This window comes from Quercus lobata, chromosome 5 (assembly GCF_001633185.2).
Source record: "Quercus lobata isolate SW786 chromosome 5, ValleyOak3.0 Primary Assembly, whole genome shotgun sequence".
Taxonomy (NCBI): Eukaryota; Viridiplantae; Streptophyta; class Magnoliopsida; order Fagales; family Fagaceae; genus Quercus; species Quercus lobata.
This window is the reverse complement of record NC_044908.1, coordinates 70,526,730-70,545,640: the sequence shown is the minus strand read 5'-3', so window position 1 is coordinate 70,545,640 and position 18,911 is coordinate 70,526,730. Positions and strand designations below refer to the sequence as shown.

At 38.6% G+C, this 18,911-nt stretch overlaps 2 protein-coding genes across 3 annotated transcripts in view; one reads left to right on the top strand and one right to left on the bottom strand.

Annotated features, from left to right (window-relative positions):
- The window catches only part of LOC115988883, a 39,128-nt gene extending 24,359 nt beyond the window's left edge, over positions 1 to 14,769 (bottom strand). For both annotated transcript variants that reach the window (XM_031112512.1, XM_031112513.1), the window contains exons 1-3: positions 14,526 to 14,769; positions 12,469 to 13,003; positions 11,927 to 12,076 (exon numbers count right to left, since the gene is read on the bottom strand). In XM_031112512.1, coding sequence (XP_030968372.1) covers positions 11,927 to 12,076; positions 12,469 to 13,003 — 685 coding nt within the window. In that variant the 5' untranslated portion in view covers positions 14,526 to 14,769. The remainder of the gene's footprint in view (positions 1 to 11,926; positions 12,077 to 12,468; positions 13,004 to 14,525) is intronic.
- A 2,280-nt stretch (positions 14,770 to 17,049) lies between these two features.
- On the top strand, positions 17,050 to 17,661 carry LOC115991044. The gene has a single exon (XM_031114797.1). It carries the CDS (start codon positions 17,050 to 17,052, stop codon positions 17,659 to 17,661), a length of 612 nt encoding a protein of 203 aa, XP_030970657.1.
- Positions 17,662 to 18,911: the final 1,250 nt, after the last annotated feature.

The following is an 18,911-nucleotide window of genomic DNA, read 5'->3' as shown; positions in this document are numbered from 1 at the left end:
GAGGTTTGGTAAACAAATCAACCTTCTGATCATCAGTGTGATTAAACTCAAAAGTAAGAGTACCATCTTCAACAAGCTCCCTAATGATGTGATGTCGAATCTCTATGTGTTTAGTTTAAGAATGTTAAACTGGATTCTTAGAGATATTGATGGCACTAGTATTGTCACAGTAGATGGTAAGATGCTCTTGACAAATGCCATAATCATGGAGGAGTTTTTGCATCCATAGAAGTTAGGTACAATAGCTACCGGCAACGATGTACTCAACTTTTGTAGTGGATAATGAGATGAAATTCTGCTTTTTGCTCATCCAAGAGACAAGATTATTACCCACATAGAAACAACTCCCTGATGTACTCTTTCTATCATCAGTATTCCCAACCCAATCAGTGTCAAAATACCCAGCTAAGACATCATCTGTGTCCTTGCTGTACCACACACCAAAATCGGCAGTGGTTTTGACATACTTTATGATTCTTTTTAAGACTGTGCACTGAAGCAGAGACTCGCGAATGGATCTTACAGGTGGCTCGCGACTAACAAGCCACCAGATGATGCATACAAGTGAAGCATGCAAAGAAGCTGAACCGTCATGCCAACTATAGCACTACAAGACAAAAAGTCTAGACTGGCCATTCAGTTAGCTCGTGGCTTGGACTCGCGACTTAGTCAAGTCGCAAGGCCAAGTCACCAATCCACTCTGTTTTGGAAAAACTAACTCTTTGCATTCCTTTCTCACTCCAGTATAATACCCTTTATACCCACCAAAATATTAAGAGCTTCTAGAGAGAATATTGAGAGAGAAACCCTAGAGAAAAACAAGATTAACTCATCCACAATCTTTACATAGTGACTCTTCAAATTGCTCAACTCTCACTCTCTCCATTGTTACATCCTTGAGAGGTTCATTAGTCAAATCCTTTTCTCACCATACCCATATCTATGAGAAGGCTTTTTGGTGCTTGGGAAGCAGTTAGGAAGGGACCAATTGATATTAGTTGATGCTATGGGCTATAACAGAATCCAGTAAGCTAAAAAAGACAAAGGTTCGGCATAACCTCGTTGGAGTAGGAGCTTAGAGGACTTAGGTACACTTGATAGATTAGGCTTGGAGGGTCTTCTATTGTTCATGTATCCCAATTTGATTCTCTAGTGGATTATTTACTGCTTGGAAGGCGACGGAGAGGTTTTATACCGAGGACTTAGGTTTCCTCTTTGATAACACATCACTGTGTTGTCTTTGGGTTTGCATCTCCCTTCCCTTAATCTTTGCCATTTAATTTCTGCTGTGGTTGTGATTTTATTAGATTTAGATTATTTTATCAATTCTGTGTTTAGCTTATGTTCATATTCCGCACATACATTGTTTGATAATAAGCTTGAATTGATAATTTGTGATTTGGGGGTCTAAACGTTCATAGGTGTTTTATACACATTTTGAACATTCACAAGTCAACTATGAGTTTAACATTTGGGCTCATAAGGGTTCTAACAAAACTAGCAGATTTCAAACCAAACTTCTTCACAAGAGTTTTAGCATATTTAGATTGAGATAGGAATATACCTGAATCTTGTTGATGAATCTGCAATCCAAAGAAGTGAGTTAACTCTCCAATCATGCTTATCTCGAACTCGGCCTGCATGAGTTTTGAAAAGTTGTGAGCAAGTTCATCCTTAGTTGACTCGAAAATGATATCATCAACATAGACTTGAGCAACTATCAACTCACCGTATTCTCTTTTTATGAAGAGAGTTTGATCTGGTTTTCCTCTTGTGAACCCATGTGACACCAAGTATTGTGTGAGCCAATCATACCAAGCTCTAGGGGCTTGCTTCAACCCATAAAGTGCCTTCTAGAGGTATAGTACATGATCCGGAAAGTGTGGATCAATGAATCCTTCTAGTTGAGCCACATAGACATCTTCTTTAAGAAACCCATTCAAGAAAGCAGTCTTCACGTTCATTTGATGGAGCTTGAACCTCAAGTGACATACCTGGGCTAGGAGAATTCTGATGGACTCCATACGGGCTACCAGAGCAAATGTCTCATCATAGTCTACTCCTTCCATTTATGAGTATCTTTGAGCTACAAGACGAGCCTTGTTGCGGATCACATTACCCTCCTCATCAGTTTTATTGCAAAATATCCATTTTGTGCCGATGATGTGCTTACCATCAGGTCTAGGTACCAAAGTATAAACATCATTCCTCTGAAATTGAAACAGTTCATCATGCATAGCTTCAACCCAGCTTTCATCTTGAAAAGCTTCCTCAACTTTAGTGGGTTCAACCTACGACAAGTAACAAGAATAAGACACAAAGTTAGCAACACATTTATCAACTGTACGCTTTCTTAGTGTAAGTTCATTCATGTTTCCCACAATAACTTCAGGAGGATAATTCAATTTGATCCTGGAAGAAGGTCATTTCTCCTCATGGGATTCAGAATCAGGTGAAGTAGATATGTCAGCTAAATCTTCTACAACACTTGACGTATCAGGAGTACTTGGAGATGCAAGTTCTTGTTCAACAATTTCTTGAACTTCCTTGGGCTTAGGAGGAAGAATTTCTTTGGGGATTTCCTCACTAAATTTATCAGAACCAGATTTTGAGGGTTCATCAATAACAATATTCACTGTTTCCATTACCTTCATGGTTCTTTTGTTGTATACCCGATAAGCCTTGCTTGGAGAGGAGTATCCTAGAAATATTCCTTCATCACTTCAGGAGTCAAATTTTCTCACATTCTCTCTATCCTTGAGAATGAAACAAGTACTTCCAAAGATTCTGAAATATTTAACATTTGGCTTCCTTCCCTTCCATAACTCATATAAAGTCTTCTTGTTACCAGGTCTAAAATACACCATATTTAACCATATGACAAGCAGTGTTAATGGCTTCTGCCCACAAGTTTCTAGCCACATCCTTGTTGTGCAACATGGCTCTAGTTATCTCTTGAATAACCATGTTCTTCCTTTCTACTATACCATTCTGCTGAGGAGTAATAGGAGTAGAGAATTCTTGAGATATACCTGATCTTGAACAAAAGGACTCCATATATGAGTTCTCGAATTATTTACCATGATCATTTCAAATTTGATCAATCTTTAGGCTCTTCTCGTTTTGCAATCTTGTGCACAAAGCTTCAATGTGCTCAGGAGCATCAGACTTGGATCGTAGGAGTATGACCCAAGTGTACCTAGTGAAGTTGTCTACCACAACCATGATGTATCTCTTTCCACCAAAAGACTCAGTTCTAGTTGGACCCATAAGATCCAGATGTAGTAGCTCCAACGGTTTGGATGTACTAGATGTATGAGTACCCGAATGTTTAGCTTTCGTCTGTTTCCCAAGCTGACATGGTCCACACACCATGTTGCTTACTCTATTGAGCTTTGGTATCCCCAACACTGACTCATGCTTAGATACTATTGAAAGATGTTTATAACTAGTATGTCGTATCCTTTGGTGCCATAGATCTTCATTTGGTAAATGAATACTATTGCACATAATATCAGCATTAGGAACCAAGCCATAACAATTGTCTAGAGTGCGAACACCACTTATGAGCTTCTTTCCAGACTCATTCATGACAAGGCATTTTCCCTTTGAGAATAGTACCATGAAGTCTTGATCACATATCTGACTTATGCTCAATAGGTTCACTCTCAGACCTTCTACATATAGAACATTTGCAATGTCTAGCAGTCCAGATAGAGAGATGATTCTCTTTCCTTTAATCTGTCATTTGCTCCCATCACCAAAAGTGACATTACCACATTTCTTAGACTCAAAAACCTTGAAGAGAGATCGGACTCTAGTCATGTGTCTTAAGCGGCCGCTGTCAAGGTACCACAAGCACGTGTCCATAACCTTAAATGCAGACTTCATCATGAAGCATACTTCGTGCTTAGATGACAGATTAGTGGGAATGATGTTTTCTCTCATCTGCCTTTTTTGAACTAAACCTTTAACTTTCACTCTCCTCAAATGAACTCCTTTGCACATTTTCATTCTGAGACAGCCTAGTTTCTCCTTTGTTAAGCTGAGATTTTTTCCAATAGTCATCATAATAGAATTCAAATAACTTTTAGACTTGCATTTTCTTATACACTCAAACAAGTAGAGATTAGAAAAACAAGATGTATTTAAAAGCAAAGATCTCTTCAAGCCGGTTGCAGCCATGACAATAGGGGTCAATGGATCACATAGCAAAGATTAAAACCTAATTAGAGTGTACCTGCTCTGATACCACTTGATAGGCCAAGAATGTATTGACCCCTTGTGATGAATTAATTGATTAATTAGCTAAATTTATTAATTAATCAAATTAACATGCAAAATGCGTGGTAGCACAAACAAATCACCAATTAACTAAAGTGCAGTGGAAATTAAATTAACACGGTGATTTGTTTATGAATGGGAAAAACCTACACGGTAAAAACCCCACCGGGTGATTTTAAGCTCACCACTCCCGAGAATCCACTATTATCAAAACAAGCGGTTACAAGTAAAGGAATCCCAGTACCTTATACCAATCTATAGTTGAACCCTTACCCCAATACCTAATTGGACTTGTTCTATAATGACAATCTCTCTTTTTCAATGCATGGCTCCTAGTACGTGACTAACCAATGGATGTGCGGATCCCAGTATGCGACTTGATCACCAACTTGAGAAAGATGTTGGCTGCAAAGTTCTTCAATTCATCACACAATGAAGATCACAAAACTCCTTGTTCACAAAACCCTAAGATGTACAAACACAGTAGCTTCTTCAATAGAAAGATGAACTAAGACAAATTCTGTCTCCTGTCACAATTTGCATGAACAAGACTTTGCTTCACACTTGTGCAACTATGCAACCTTTGATGACCCTCAAAATAATCCTTATATATATTTAGGGTTGTGAGAAAAGAAAGTCTAAACACATACTCACGGATTGGATGAAAATCAGCTCTAAAAAACTGAGTTTCATAAACCTCGATAGATAGCCATCTATCAAGCTAGCTGTCGAGCCATGGGCTGAAACAGCTTTTAAACCTCAATAGATGCTAGTTGTCGAGTTTTAAAATCTAGCACTTTTTCACATGTTTCTTAGACAGACTTGCATGACTTTAACACTTGAACTTGAAACCTTGTTTCTTGAAGTATTAAACTCATCCTAAATCTACCCAAATACAAGTAAAGTGCATTTTGTCAAAGAATTAGCCAATTACATAAAATAGTGACATATGTTCCTAACATTGAATCACATATGTCCTAACAATCAGCTTTCCTAACTAGCAAGGCGGAGAAGAAAAAGGATTTTGGCTAGGCCTTATGGAACCAACTTCCAACAACTCATTGACAATTTTTTCAATTTTAGACTTTTGAAAGTAGGGATATCTATAAGGCCTTTGGTAGATAAGAGTTGTGCCCTCCTTCAAAAGAATTTGATGCTCATGACCTCTACTAGGTGGTAGACCAGTTGGTGTCTCAAAATTTGTAATGAAGCTACCCTTTTGTAACTAATCTGCCTTTTTCTAAGGCTTAACTTAATGAAAATTATGAACATTTCCTTTATTCTTGTGATATTCATATAAGTCTTGATATGATTCTTATCTTACTTAGCACTTTAACCAATTTGAAAATGAGACACAATTCACTTAGTTATATGTGTAAATGATGATGTGTTTCAAATCCAAACAAAGCATATCCTTTACTCCAAAAACATACATAATGGTAAAAGTATCCACTCATGTCTGATTCCACTTAACCATCCACTTATTTGTAAGTCTAAAGAACTAGAGGTACAACCAATTTTTAAACAGGTAATAAATATATTTGATATACTTACAAATGCTTTAAATGATGCTCATGAATATCCCTTTACTCAAGCTACTACCATGAAGATCTTTGCCATTATGCATGGTTGGTTCCATTTGATACTTTAAATGAACAATAGAATGTATTAATTTACCTAGAGCATGTGGTTCAAGGAGTCATACATGGCTAAGGTTCTGTTTAACACTTAAAGAAATAACTGAAAATATCAATTTACCCAAGGTATGTGGTTCGAGGAACCAGGCATGACCAAGGTTCTGTTTGATACTTAGCAAAATGATATAAGGCATTAATTTACCCAAAATATGTGGTTCGAGGAAGCAAGCATAACTAAAATTCTGTTTAACACTTAGAGAAATAACTGAAAATATCAATTTACCTAAGGTATGTGGTCCGAGGAACCAGGCATGACCAAGGTTCTGTTTGATACTTAGCAAAATGATATAAGGCATTAATTTATCCAAAGTATGTGGTCCGAGGAACCAGGTATAACTAAGGTTCTGTTTAACACTTAGGAAAATGCCATGAAGTATTAATTTACCTAAAGTATATGGTCTGAGGAACCAGACATAACTAAGGTTCTATTTAACACTCAGGAAAATGTCATGAAATATTAATTTACCCAAAGTACATGATTTGAGGAACCAAACATAACTAAGGTTTTGCTTACCCAAGGTATATGGCCCGAAGAGCCAGATATGACCCGAAGAGCCAGATATGACCAAGGTTCTGTTTGATATTCACGTAAATAATAGGACTCATAACGCATAACGTAATAAACCAAAATATGGTAAAGAGAACTTTCATTAATAATAATACATTCTTAGGTTTTTTACATTCTAAGGACATGGTATAACATTTTCATCTAGATCTTCAAGATAATATGCACATATTTTAGCCACTGATGTGATGCGATATGGCTCTTTTCAATTGAGCCCTAACTTTCCCCATGCTAGGTTTTTTACAGTACCCAAAACCTTTCTTAGTACCAGGTCTCCAGGTGCTAATGGCCTTAACTTTACATTGGCATCATACCCTTACTTGAGCTTGTGTTGATAATACGCTAGTTGGACCATGACACTTTCTCTTCGCTCTTTAATGAAGTCTAAGCTCTTCCCTAACAGCCCATCATTGTTGCTCGAAGTGAAAGAACTCGTTCTCAGTGTTAGGAATCCAGTCTCCAGAGGAATAACAGTCTCGGCTCCATAAGTCATTGAAAAGGGTGTTTCCTCTATTGATCTACGAGGTGTGGTCTGATATGTCCAAAAGACGTGTGACAGATCTTCCACCTATTTTCCCTTCGCATCATCCAACCTCTTCTTGAGTCTATTCACTATGACCTTATTGACAATCTTGGCCTGTCTATTCCCCTGTGGATAAGTCGAGGTGGAATACCTATTTGTAATTTCATGTCACAACAGTACCTCCTGAAGGCTTTGCTATCAAACTGAAAACCATTATCAGAGATGAGGGTATGAAGGATTCCAAACCGAGTGATAATATTCTTCCAAACAAATCTCTTGACATCCGCATCCCTAATATTTGCCAATGGTTCGGTTTCGATCCATTTGGTGAAGTAATCCATGCCAACTAGCAACCATCTCTTATTTCATGCTGCCTTAGGAAAAGATCCTACAATATTTAACCCCCATTGAGCAAATGACCAAGGGTTGGACAGAGGATTAAGAACCCCCCTTGGTTGGTGAATGTTTAGTGCAAATCTTTGACATTGGTCGCACTTCTTCACATACTCTTGCGCTTCTTTCTGCATGCTCGGCCACCAATATCCCTAAGTGAGAGCTCTATGAGACAAAAATCTGCCTCTTGTGTGGCTTCCGTAAATCCCTTTATGTAACTTCTCCAAGAGTAGTTCTGATGCCTCAGGGTGTATGCAAAACAAATATAGCCCAGAGAAAAAGCGCTTGTACAACTTTTGGTCCTCGGATAGCCAAAACTGAGGAACCTTTCTTCGCACCTTGTCAACCTCTGACTTCTCCTTAGGTAAGATATCCTCCTAAAGGAACAGTACTATGGAGTCCATCTAGCTAGGTCCCACCTTAATTTGATGGATATGGACCACCTCACTCTTCATCTCAGTAGGCTTACACAAGTCTTCAACAAGGATAACCCGAGGCAAGCTCTGCGCTGAGGAGGTTGAAAGAGTGGCCAGAGAATTAGCATGAGTGTTTTCACTTCTAGGGATGTGTTGTAAGTTGAAAGACTCAAACTGTGACTGTAAATGCTTAACCTAACTTAAATATTCTTGCATTCTCGCATCCTTGGCCTCTAACTCTCCTTTTACTTAGCCCACCACCAACTTTGAATTCAAGAAGACCTCCACTACTTTTCCTCCCATTTTCTAAACCGTGGTTATCCCTACTAATAGAGCTTCATATTCAGCTTCACTGTTTGTGGCTGAGAAACCCAATCTCAAGGATTTCTCAATAGTGATCTTCTTAGGAGATATCAGAACTAGCCCCATTCCAGATCCTCTTTGATTCGCCGCACCATCAACGTATACCCTCTAGGATGATGGTTCCTGTAAGGAGACCACACCAACCGATTTTCCATCCATGTTCTACTTTTCAACTTTTTCTTCCAATGGAGATTCAGCGAACTCAGCCACTAAATCTATGAGAACTTGACCCTTGATATCGGTGCGAGGCATGTACTTGATATCGGTGCGAGGCATGTATTTGATATCAAAAGCCCTTAAGATTATACCTCACTTAGCAATCCTTCCAATGTAATCAGCAGTCCAAAGAAGTGATTTAAGCAGAAGTTGAGTTAAGACAATGATTGTATGGGATTGGAAATAGTTAGGGAGATTACGTGTAGCATGCACTACTGCCAAAATGGCCTTTTCCAGTGGCAGGTAACGCACCTTGGCCTTATACAGTGATTTGCTCACATAGTAAATTGGCCTCTGCACACTACCATTAACCTGCACCAGTACCAAGCTCACAGCATGGAAAGCCACCGCTATGTAAGCAAACAAAATCTCATCCACCTCAGGCCTGAACATAATGGATGGCCGAGATAGGTATTCCTTCAATTGCTGGAAGGCCAGGACAAACTCCTCGGTCCATTCAAATTCCTTTCACTTGTTCAACAACTGGAAGAAAGGCCTACACCTATCTGCTGACCAAAAAATTAATCGATTTAGAGCAGCAGTTATCCCTGTCAAATCATAAGTTGTCAAGTCCTCAGGTTTCAAGCCTAGTTCGTTGTACAAATCAGGGTACATAATCTCTGCCCCACTACCTTGATCCACTATCACCCTCCTAACATCATATCCCCCTATCTTGAGAGTGACCACTAAGGCATCATCATGTGATTGTACGGTTCCCACCTTGTCCTCCTCAGAGAAACTCATCGATGGTCGGTTCTCCACTCTAGCCCTCTTCGGCTTAGGTCTAGAGTCCTCAGCTGATGGCCGGGCTACAAACATCACCCTGGAAGGGTGAGAACCAGTTCTTCTTGGAGACGCAAAGATGACATTGATGGTGCCCAAAAGGGCTCTGGAAAAAGCATTCTCCTGAAATTGTTTCAGCCTCCCTTCCCTGACCAGTTGCTCTAAATGACTCCTCAAAGTTCTACAGTCTTCTGTGATGTGCCTTCAGTCCTGGTGGTATTGGCAATGAATGCTTTGATTGCGCTTCATAGAGTCACCTCCCATCTTATTTGGTCATTTAAAGAATGACTCGTTTTTAATTTTTTCCAAGACTTGGTGTATTAGTTCTTGGAATACTGTGTTAACTATTTGAGTAATGTAGACACCGATTGCCTCGACTTGAAATCTCTCATCTCTTGAGGGATAACCTTAGCCTTCCCCTTGCCTTGTTGTTGGTCTTCCTCGACCCATTTATACTTATCAATTCGGTCCATGAGTTGACATACACTACTAGCAGGTTTCCTAGTCAAAGACTTCCTCAAACCATGCTCCGTAGGTAGGCCGACCTTGAAAGTTCTTATGGTCACATCATTAAAATCTTCATCTATCTCATTGAACATCTCCTAGTATCTGTCCGAGTACATTTTTAGGGTCTCCCCTTCTCTCATGGATATAGACAACAAGGAATCTAAGGGCCGAGGAATCCTACTGCACGTAATAAAGCGAGATCCAAACGCTCGAATGAAATGCTTAAAGGAATTAATGGAACTTGCTCCTAAGCCATCAAACCACCTCATGGCCACAAGCCCTAAACTAGAGGGGAACACCTTACACATCAAGGCCTTATTCTTGGAGTGCATAGTCATTTTCTGGTTAAAGTGGCTTACGTCCACAAGGTCTGTTCGACCATTGTACATGGTAAACGTGGGTTGAGTGAACTGCCAAGGAAGTCTCCCTCCCTCAATTTGGCGCATGAAAGGTGATTTGGAAATTTGATTGAGCGCTTTGCTCATCGCATCATTTCCCAAACCTTTGGAAGATGACCTCATGTTTCTACGCTCATGGTGGTAGTCCTCGTCATTCGAGAAAGACTCACTAGGAGGAGTCCTTAACCTGGGTTTATAGCTACCATCCTCCTTATCGTCAAAAGAGAAGTCAGAATTGGAGGGAGTTCGCCTTTGCCGTTTATGGCGCAACTTCCCCTTCAAATGATCAATCTCCAGTTGCATGGCTCCGATATTCTCCTCATAAGAAAGGTGGCTCCCATTTCGAGACTGGCTCTTGCTAGTATGGGTGGTATGCACACTAACCTCTTGATCCTTTCTTCGCTCATGATTCACAAAATGAACTTGACGTTGGGACCCTATAGATTCCTCCAGATTCAGACCTGAACCTACCATAGTTGGATGTTAAACTCACTAAAACACAAGAATTTTCCCACAGACGGTGCTAATTGTAAGGACTGAATTTGGTTCCTAAGCCCAAAAGTTAAAAGGATCTAGGCCCAAAGAGTCCAATACAATGAATTTGTAGAGAGTGGGTTAAAAAACTAGGTTCTAATGAGTTGGGTAGTAATTATCGTGGATCCAAGTGACAATAAAGTAAATATAAACTGGTTGTATCTCATGAAAATTGTCATCGGCATAGTCCGAAAAGCTCAGCTCTTGTATATATTTCTTGAAGTTCGTTACAAGTAGAGTTCTTATTGCTACAATAATTCTCTCTTAATTCTCCGATCACCTTCCTTTAGGGTCTTCTTTCTATTTTATACTATCCTCCTCTTTCATCTCTACCCTCCACGTGTAGATTAGATTGCTGGTGTTGATTCTTGTCCCATCAGCATCTTCTTGAAGTCTTTGGGGAGTAGCTGTAAGGTTGAAAGTTACTGTCCAAGTATCACTTTCTCATTAATGTGGCTAGAGAGTTAGCTACAGAGCATTTAATGCGGTGGTAGTAGCTTTCCCTTTAGATATTTCATAACCTCTCTCTGTCATGTTCCTTCTTGATACTTATCCTCATCAGTGAAATTGTCCGAAACGTTGCTCTTGATGTCAAACCGTACCTTCTGACATTGGCTTTGCTCAGCCAAGGAAGCATTCCTCCTCGGATCACCTCTCTGGAACATCACGCCTAAATCCCTTCCTTTATTTATTAGTGCTGACCTCTATAACACGTTTATCCATCCTCAAACTATGAAGTGTCCTCGAACTAAGCCCCCGGCCTAATATAGTCTACTAGACCTAACATCCCTACAGTTATTATAGCCAATTATTATTGGTATTTTCATTTTATCTCATCACTAACATTATTTTTTTACTTACCAATAACCACTCACTGGTCACATCAACTTTTTGTAAAATTGTTTATACCTCTAGCATTTTCCTATATGTATTATTTTTTGGATTTAAAAATTATTGATAAATTTAGCTTAATCCCTTTGAAAACAATTTCAGACTCCACCGCACATTCCTAAAGTTTGACAATAAATAAACACAATTGAGAAATGGCTTTGTCTAACGTATACGCTTAGGACATATTTTAGTAAATTATTTTATAAAAGTTTTTATGGAGAATTGTAAAAAAAAAAAGTTGGTAACTTTTTCAATTTTCAATGAAAATTTTACTAAAATGGATGATATATATATATATGCCCTAAGCGTATGTATAGGATATGAAAAGTCAATTTATGTGCAAAAATGATCTTTACCATTGCTGAAATTTCTCACATGGGATCCACTTTTGCGCACGGGTTCAAAAGCAGAGGGGATGCAAGACAGAAGCTGAAGAGCGGTCATCTCATCTTGGTCTTCTTCACCAATTATATGTCGGAACCGTCTTGCTATATTCAGAGCCAAACCTGATTATGTATTTTGTGCATGGAAAACCCACGGATGTACCCCCACGCACAAACCATGTTAATAGAAAGAAAGGGAAAAAAAATTCACAGAGATACAATATTCTTCTACTATTTACTTGTTTGTTTGGAACAATTTATTTAGTTGAAATTGAATATTTTTGCTGAAAGTGTAAAAAAGAGTTGAAAAATAAATTTAGTTGAAATTGAATATTTTTGCTGAAAGTGTAAAAAAGAGTTGAAAAATAAGTTAAATAGTACAATAAGAAGATTTATGAATAGAATCAAAAAATACAGTGAGATTTATAAATAGTAGCAAAAATAAACTAAAATTACAAATAAATTGAAAATTTCAGCCCATTTCAAACAAACAATACATGAGCGTGGGAACTTACCGAATTGGCGAGCAAGGATGGCAATGTGAAGAATAGTGGTCTTGTCATTCCTCTGGATAAGTGATTTCAGCGTATCTTCATCATATTTTGAAATTTTATCCGCCAGAAAGTTGAAAATCTTTATCTTACCATAGCGGGCTGACTGAAAGAGTACGCTTTCTCCAAGCTCGTTGCGCATGCTTAACAACTCTGGGGCTTTCTCTAATATCTTCGTTGCTACCTCCACCGAGCAGTCGTCAAGAGTAGCAACCTCGTGGAGGACAGTGTTTCCAGAAACATTTTTGCTGGTGGTAATCTTGTGGATATGGTGGTGAGGCAATGCTTCGAGAAGTCTAAGAACCAAGCCAGTTTGTTTCGAGTACGTGGCCACGTGGAGCACCGTGTCTTCGTGTATGGTCAGTCTGTGCATTGCATGGTCAGCAAAACGTTCACAAAGTTCTATCACTTTCTCCACGTCTTCCTTCAGTATAGCATTGTACAGCTCTCCCTTTAATTTATCCTCATTTTCTAGCATGGAAGCCATCAATTGAAGCATCTGTAAAACCAGAGGGACATGAAAGGAAGGATGGGAGGTGTTCGAAGGTTTCAAGAAAAGTGGGTTTGTTAGAGTATCTCTAGCAAGCTCTCTAAACCCAAAATTTGGAGAGCAAACCTACAAAAAGGTGCAGCAATCTCTCTAATTTACTGTTTATTAGCAAAAAATTAGTTGCTAATGAATAGTCGCTCTCTTGATTTGATAACTTACTTTTCATGAGCAAAACAATTAACTGTAATAAAAAATTCAAACCACCAAATAAAATAATCAATTTTACAAAGTTCACAACGGCTAACTATAAACATCTCAACCATTCCAGAATTTTCTCTCTCAAACATCTCTATCTAAACTTAATCACAATCAAAATACAAACTCAAATAACAATCTTAAAACTAATCAAATCATAACCAAAAAAAAAAAAAAAAAAAACAACAACAACAACAACAATAACAACAAAGCAAATCTGGTTCATCTGAGCCGCGGTGGTGAGGCGAACGAGTGGTGGTGGAGCAAACAAGCAGCATGCGTGAATGCCAATTTATACTCTCTCTTGCCATAGATCTGTGTGTGTGTGTGTGAGAGATAGAAAGAAAGGGAGAAAGAAAGCTAGAGGTATGTCAAGAGGTACTACGGTAGAAACAAAAAATGAATTTGAAGATAGAGACAAGTATGTGTGTGTAGAGGAGAAAAAAAAAGGAAAAAGAAAAAGAAAAAGAAAACGTATGGATGAAAAAAAAAATGATGGAGATAAAGAGAAATAAAATAAAAAATAAGTAATTAAAATTGAGAAGTGTTACTGTAATATCTTTATAATATTTTAATAATAAATTTTAAGTGATATGTTATAATTATCTAATATTGGTGAGAAAAAAATAATTTTAATAGTACATTCAAATTAAAACCAATATTAACTTATTACAAATAATTTTTTTGTGAAAATATTATAAAAATATAATGAATGTAATTTTTAGAAATAAATGAAAGAAAATTAAAAAAAGAATAAATAAATATTAAAGAAAAAATATTTAAAAAGATCGGAGAAGTGATAAAGAGCCGTTGAAAAGTATATTAAAAAAAAAAAGTAAATAAATAAAAAGAATAATATACTGTTCATTCAAATGGTACAAAAATTTAAAGATGCGGTTGATAAAGCTCTTATATTTTCCAATAAAAAAAAAAAAAAAACTCTTATATTTGTATATATATTTTGACCATTGACTTTGCAAAACGTGACTTCTACTCTTCTCATTTTTGCTTAAACAAATGGAACCCGCTGACTGACACAAGATGGCTTTTTAAAAAAAAAAAAAAAAATCTATTCCTTTATTTTCTTTTCTGATCAGTTTCTTCCTCTCTCTCTCCTCTCTGCTCTCTCTCGATCATTCTGTCTCTCAACCCAAAATCACAACACAAAGGGATAAAAATCATAAGATCAACAACAAAAAAATAAAATAGAACACACTCACTCTCTCTCAACCCAAAATTACAGCCAAAAAAATAAAGAGGCCTAGAACCAGTGTACCTGTTACGAACCCAGCTTGTGTTTCACCGAAATCTAGACCTGTATGGTGTGCCCGTCTCCATCGCAAAGCCTTCAATCAGTGAAGAAAGAAAAAACTGTTGGAAAACCGGAGAAGGAAGGAAAAAAGAATTGGGAAATTAAGAGAGGATTGGTGAACTAGTTTATAAAGAAGAAAAGAAAGAGACATAAAGGCATGAGAAGCAGGGGCGGCGCTACATTGAAGGCAGGAGTCCACCTTTGAGTCTTTGACCGTCAATTTCTATGCATGTGTTTACTGTTTGATCGTTTAGGTCTTTTGATATAAAGTCTTTGAGGGGATCAATCAGTGGGAGCATTAATACTAAAAAGAAAATGAAAGTATGAAAAATTAAAGAATTTAGTCACTTACTCAATGGGGGCCGTGGGATATAAATTAAGTTAAAGAGTTGTAAAAAATATACAAAAGAATTGCTCAAAAATGTCTTGTGAATTCAATAAAATAATTGCAAAGAGTAAAAGAAATAAATTAATAAATTAAAGTATTCTAAGCAATAATAATTAATACGGTTTATTTAGAAACACTAGATGGTTTTCAAGATTTAATTTTAGTAACAATAATTAATGTGTATTAGAAAAAAAATATGTCAAATGAACTTTATAGTTTATCTTTTATTCTTTTTCTAGTACTATTGATAAATTTGTAATAACGAATGAGAGATCAGTGGATGAATGATTGTTTGGTTATGTACATTGAAAAAAATGTAGCTAATAGGATTGATAAAAAAAATTATCATGCAACGATTTCAAAAAATGAAACCTCATAAAAGGCAATTGTAAAACTTCATGTATTTGAATATATATATATATATATATATTTTAATGATATTGATATTTTCAAATTATCTTTTGTTTTAGATTTTATATAGTTTACATTTCTTATTGATCCAATGACCCCCCTAGAAAAAAAAAATCCTGGAGTTGCCACTGGGTCACAAAAAGCTAAACACACACACACACACACACATATAAACTAATCTAAAATTTCTCATAAAAACTAATCCAAATTTTTTTATTAAAAAAAAAAAAAATTGAAGTAGTGTTTGAATATATATATATATATATTCACACACTAGTTGATAAATCGTACAATGCACAAGGAAAAGTTTAACATAAATGTATTGGGCCTTGGGTCTTGTCCGAGGACACTAATAAATCCGAGGAGGAGAAGATAACTATTAAATGACCCCCATTAAAAGTCTCATCAGTGGGGGATGAAGGGAAGGAGGTCCGAGGAGGAACTCCTCCTCAGACACGACAAATGTAGACCAAGTGTGTACTCTAGCAATTGAAATGCGCCCCATGAACATGTGAGAGGGAAGGAAACTCAAAATATCTAAGGAAAAACTGGTACTACCACATTAAATGCACTACAGCTACTTTTCTGGCCACATTAATGTGGAGAGGACCCCTGAACAGTGCTACCTTGACTGCCACAACTCACAAAAGGCTGAAAGGGGTGCCTGATGGGATGGGTACTCAAGTGGGGATCCAGATGATCAACAAGTGTAAGGTCTAAATGATCAGAAAGGAGCAATATAATGTGGAAGAACCCCCATGAGTGAAAGGGGGTGAAAAAAGAAGAGGAGAGAACACTGTAGCATACTAAACAATCTTAATATTCAATTGTGATTAGTATACTTTAAACTTTGGCCTCCTCGGACTAAAAATCCATTGACACCGATGTCTTTTATTTATGCTTGATTGTCTCTTAACTTAATATTAGCCGTTGCCTAACTCATTAAAATCTAGTTTTTTGGCCCATACTCTACTTTCATTGTATTGGTCTTATTAGACCAGGACTTCATAAATTTGGGCTTGGGCTCCAAATCTTGCCCTTACAATTGGCACTGTCTGTGGGGAGAACTTGTGTGTTAGTGAGTGCAATAGTTAGACATGAGAGGATCAGGTCTACACTAGGAAAACCCACGCCAGGCAAGTCCCCAACGGACAGAACCCATAGGGTCCCAGCGACATGGTAATTTCCCTAGCCCTGAACTTGAACAAAATCAGGAAAATGAAAGGAATCTAAAGGGGAGTGTGCATGTCACCCAGACGAACAAAAGCCCCTCTCAAGTGGGCAATCGCATATCCCAGAGGCAAAACAACCATCAAGCCATGTAGCAAGAGATAGACGACTTGAAAAAGAGACTATGCCATGCACAGTGAAGGCTGTCCCCTTCCAGCTCTGACATATCCTCTAATGATGAAGAAGGCGACAGTTACAGGCGGAGATCAAGAACTCTCCCAAGCAAGACCTTCTCTTATGAAGATGAGCGCCGTCATAGATGGAGACACAAGGGCCCATCTAGTAAGGGCCTGGATAATGATGCTATGAATAAAGCTCTGAATCAGATCTCTAAGTCACCCATCACGCACAAGATAGAAGGGGCTAGGCTACCTCTGCGTTTCCATCAACCTACGTACGTTCACCATTTATAATGGTTGAACGGACCTCGTAGAGCATGTGAACCAGTTTAATCAAAGAATGGCCATCCACTCTCAGAACGAAACCTTGATGTGCAAGGTTTTCTCATTCAACCTAGGACCCGTAGTGATGAGGTGGTTCAACAGCTTGAAAACGGACTCCATAGATTCCTACAAGCAGCTCACCCAAGCCTTTGGCTCTCGTTTCATTACGAACAGCAAGGCTCTTCTGCCTCTGAGTTCATTATTCTCATTATCCATGCATGAGGGAGAAACTTTAAAAGCATACTCGGACAGATATTGGGAAATGTACAACAAGATGGACGACAACTTTGACGACGTCGCCATCAGTACTTTTAAAAGCAATCTCCCCACCGAGCACGGTTTGAGGAAATCCTTGACTGGCAAGCTTGTCACCAACATCCGTCAACTTATGGACTGGATTGATAAATACAAAAGAATAGAAGAGGACCAGCTACAAGGGAAAGGAAAGGAGAAGATCATCCCCCAAAAGAGGAATGATTTCAGGTCGAAACGATACAATAATAACCATCCGAGAAGAGATTTCGTAGGGCAATCAGGATCAGCCAACACGCAGATGGTTAATGCTGTATTTAGAGAACCGGTACACCAAGTTTTAGAGAAAGTCAAGAATGAGCCATTCTTCAAGTAGCTGAATAAGATGGCTGGAGACTTCACAAAGCACAATCAGGGTCTGTATTATCAGCACCACTAGGACCACAGACATGCTACAGAAGACTACAGGAACCTTTGGAACCACTTGGATCAGTTGGTCCGAGAAGGGAAACTAAGGCACCTTTTGCATCCTTCCAGTGGTCATCTAGGCCAGACAAACCAAGAACCCCAGAGAGACATATCTTTAAGACCTCCCATGGGCACGATAAATGTCATCCTTGCTGCTCCAGGAAAGATCGACTCTTATCCTTCTAGAGTAATGTTTGCGGCTCGACTCTCCACCGAGGACAACGATCGGGAGTCCAAAAAGGCCAGGAAATGAGCCTTGCCTGTGCTGGGATTCTCGGATGAGGATAAGATCGGAACCATCCAACCCTACAACGATGCTTTGGTAGTTACACTTAGGATTAGGGGGTTTGACGTAAAGAGAGTACTGATAGATCAGGGCAGTGTTGTGGAAGTGATATACCTCGACCTGTATAGGGGGCTGAATTTAAAACCTGAAAACCTAACAACGTACGATTCCCATTTAGTAAGTTTCGAGGGGAAGACCGTTACACCAAGGGGCTAGATCAGACTGCCCATACAGACTGGTTCGGACGTGATGAAGGTGGATTTCATTGTGGTGGACGTCTATTCACCTTACACAACTATTGTGGTAAGACCTTGGCTTCATGCCCTAGGGGCTATCTCTTCTACACTTCACCAGAAGGTGAAATACCCGTCGAAAGGCCGGGTCGAAGAGATTGTGGGGAATCAGACCATGGCCAGACAGTGCATGGTGGTTGCCATCTCACGCCAACCCAGTGCCGAGCCCTCGGCCTCCACTAGAAAGGACTTATAGCAATCAGTCACCCCGACATTGCCCGGTAATAAGCTAGCCAAGGAGGTAAAATGCGAAAATCTAGAAAAGGTGATTGTTGACATTGATCTGGAGAAGTTCTTTCAAGTCGGCTTAGAACTACCTCCTCGAGAGAAAGAAGAACTGATTGGGTTTCTTAGGGAAAACGTGAACGTGTTTGCATGGGACACCTAGGAGGCCCTAGGGATTGATCTGAGCTTCATTTGCCACCACCTAAACGTTAACTCATCCGCCATTCCCAAAAAGCAACCACCCCGACGCTCGTCAAAAAAGCATGCCAACGTTGTTAGGGATAAAGTAACAAAACTCAAAAAAGTATGGGCTATCAAAGAGGTCTTCTACCCTGAGTGGTTGGCCAATACTGT

Bases quoted from the DNA above. Each gene is read 5' to 3' on its own strand.
- LOC115991044 (XM_031114797.1), top strand. From the start codon at position 17,050: ATGGCCATCCACTCTCAGAACGAAACCTTGATGTGCAAGGTTTTCTCA.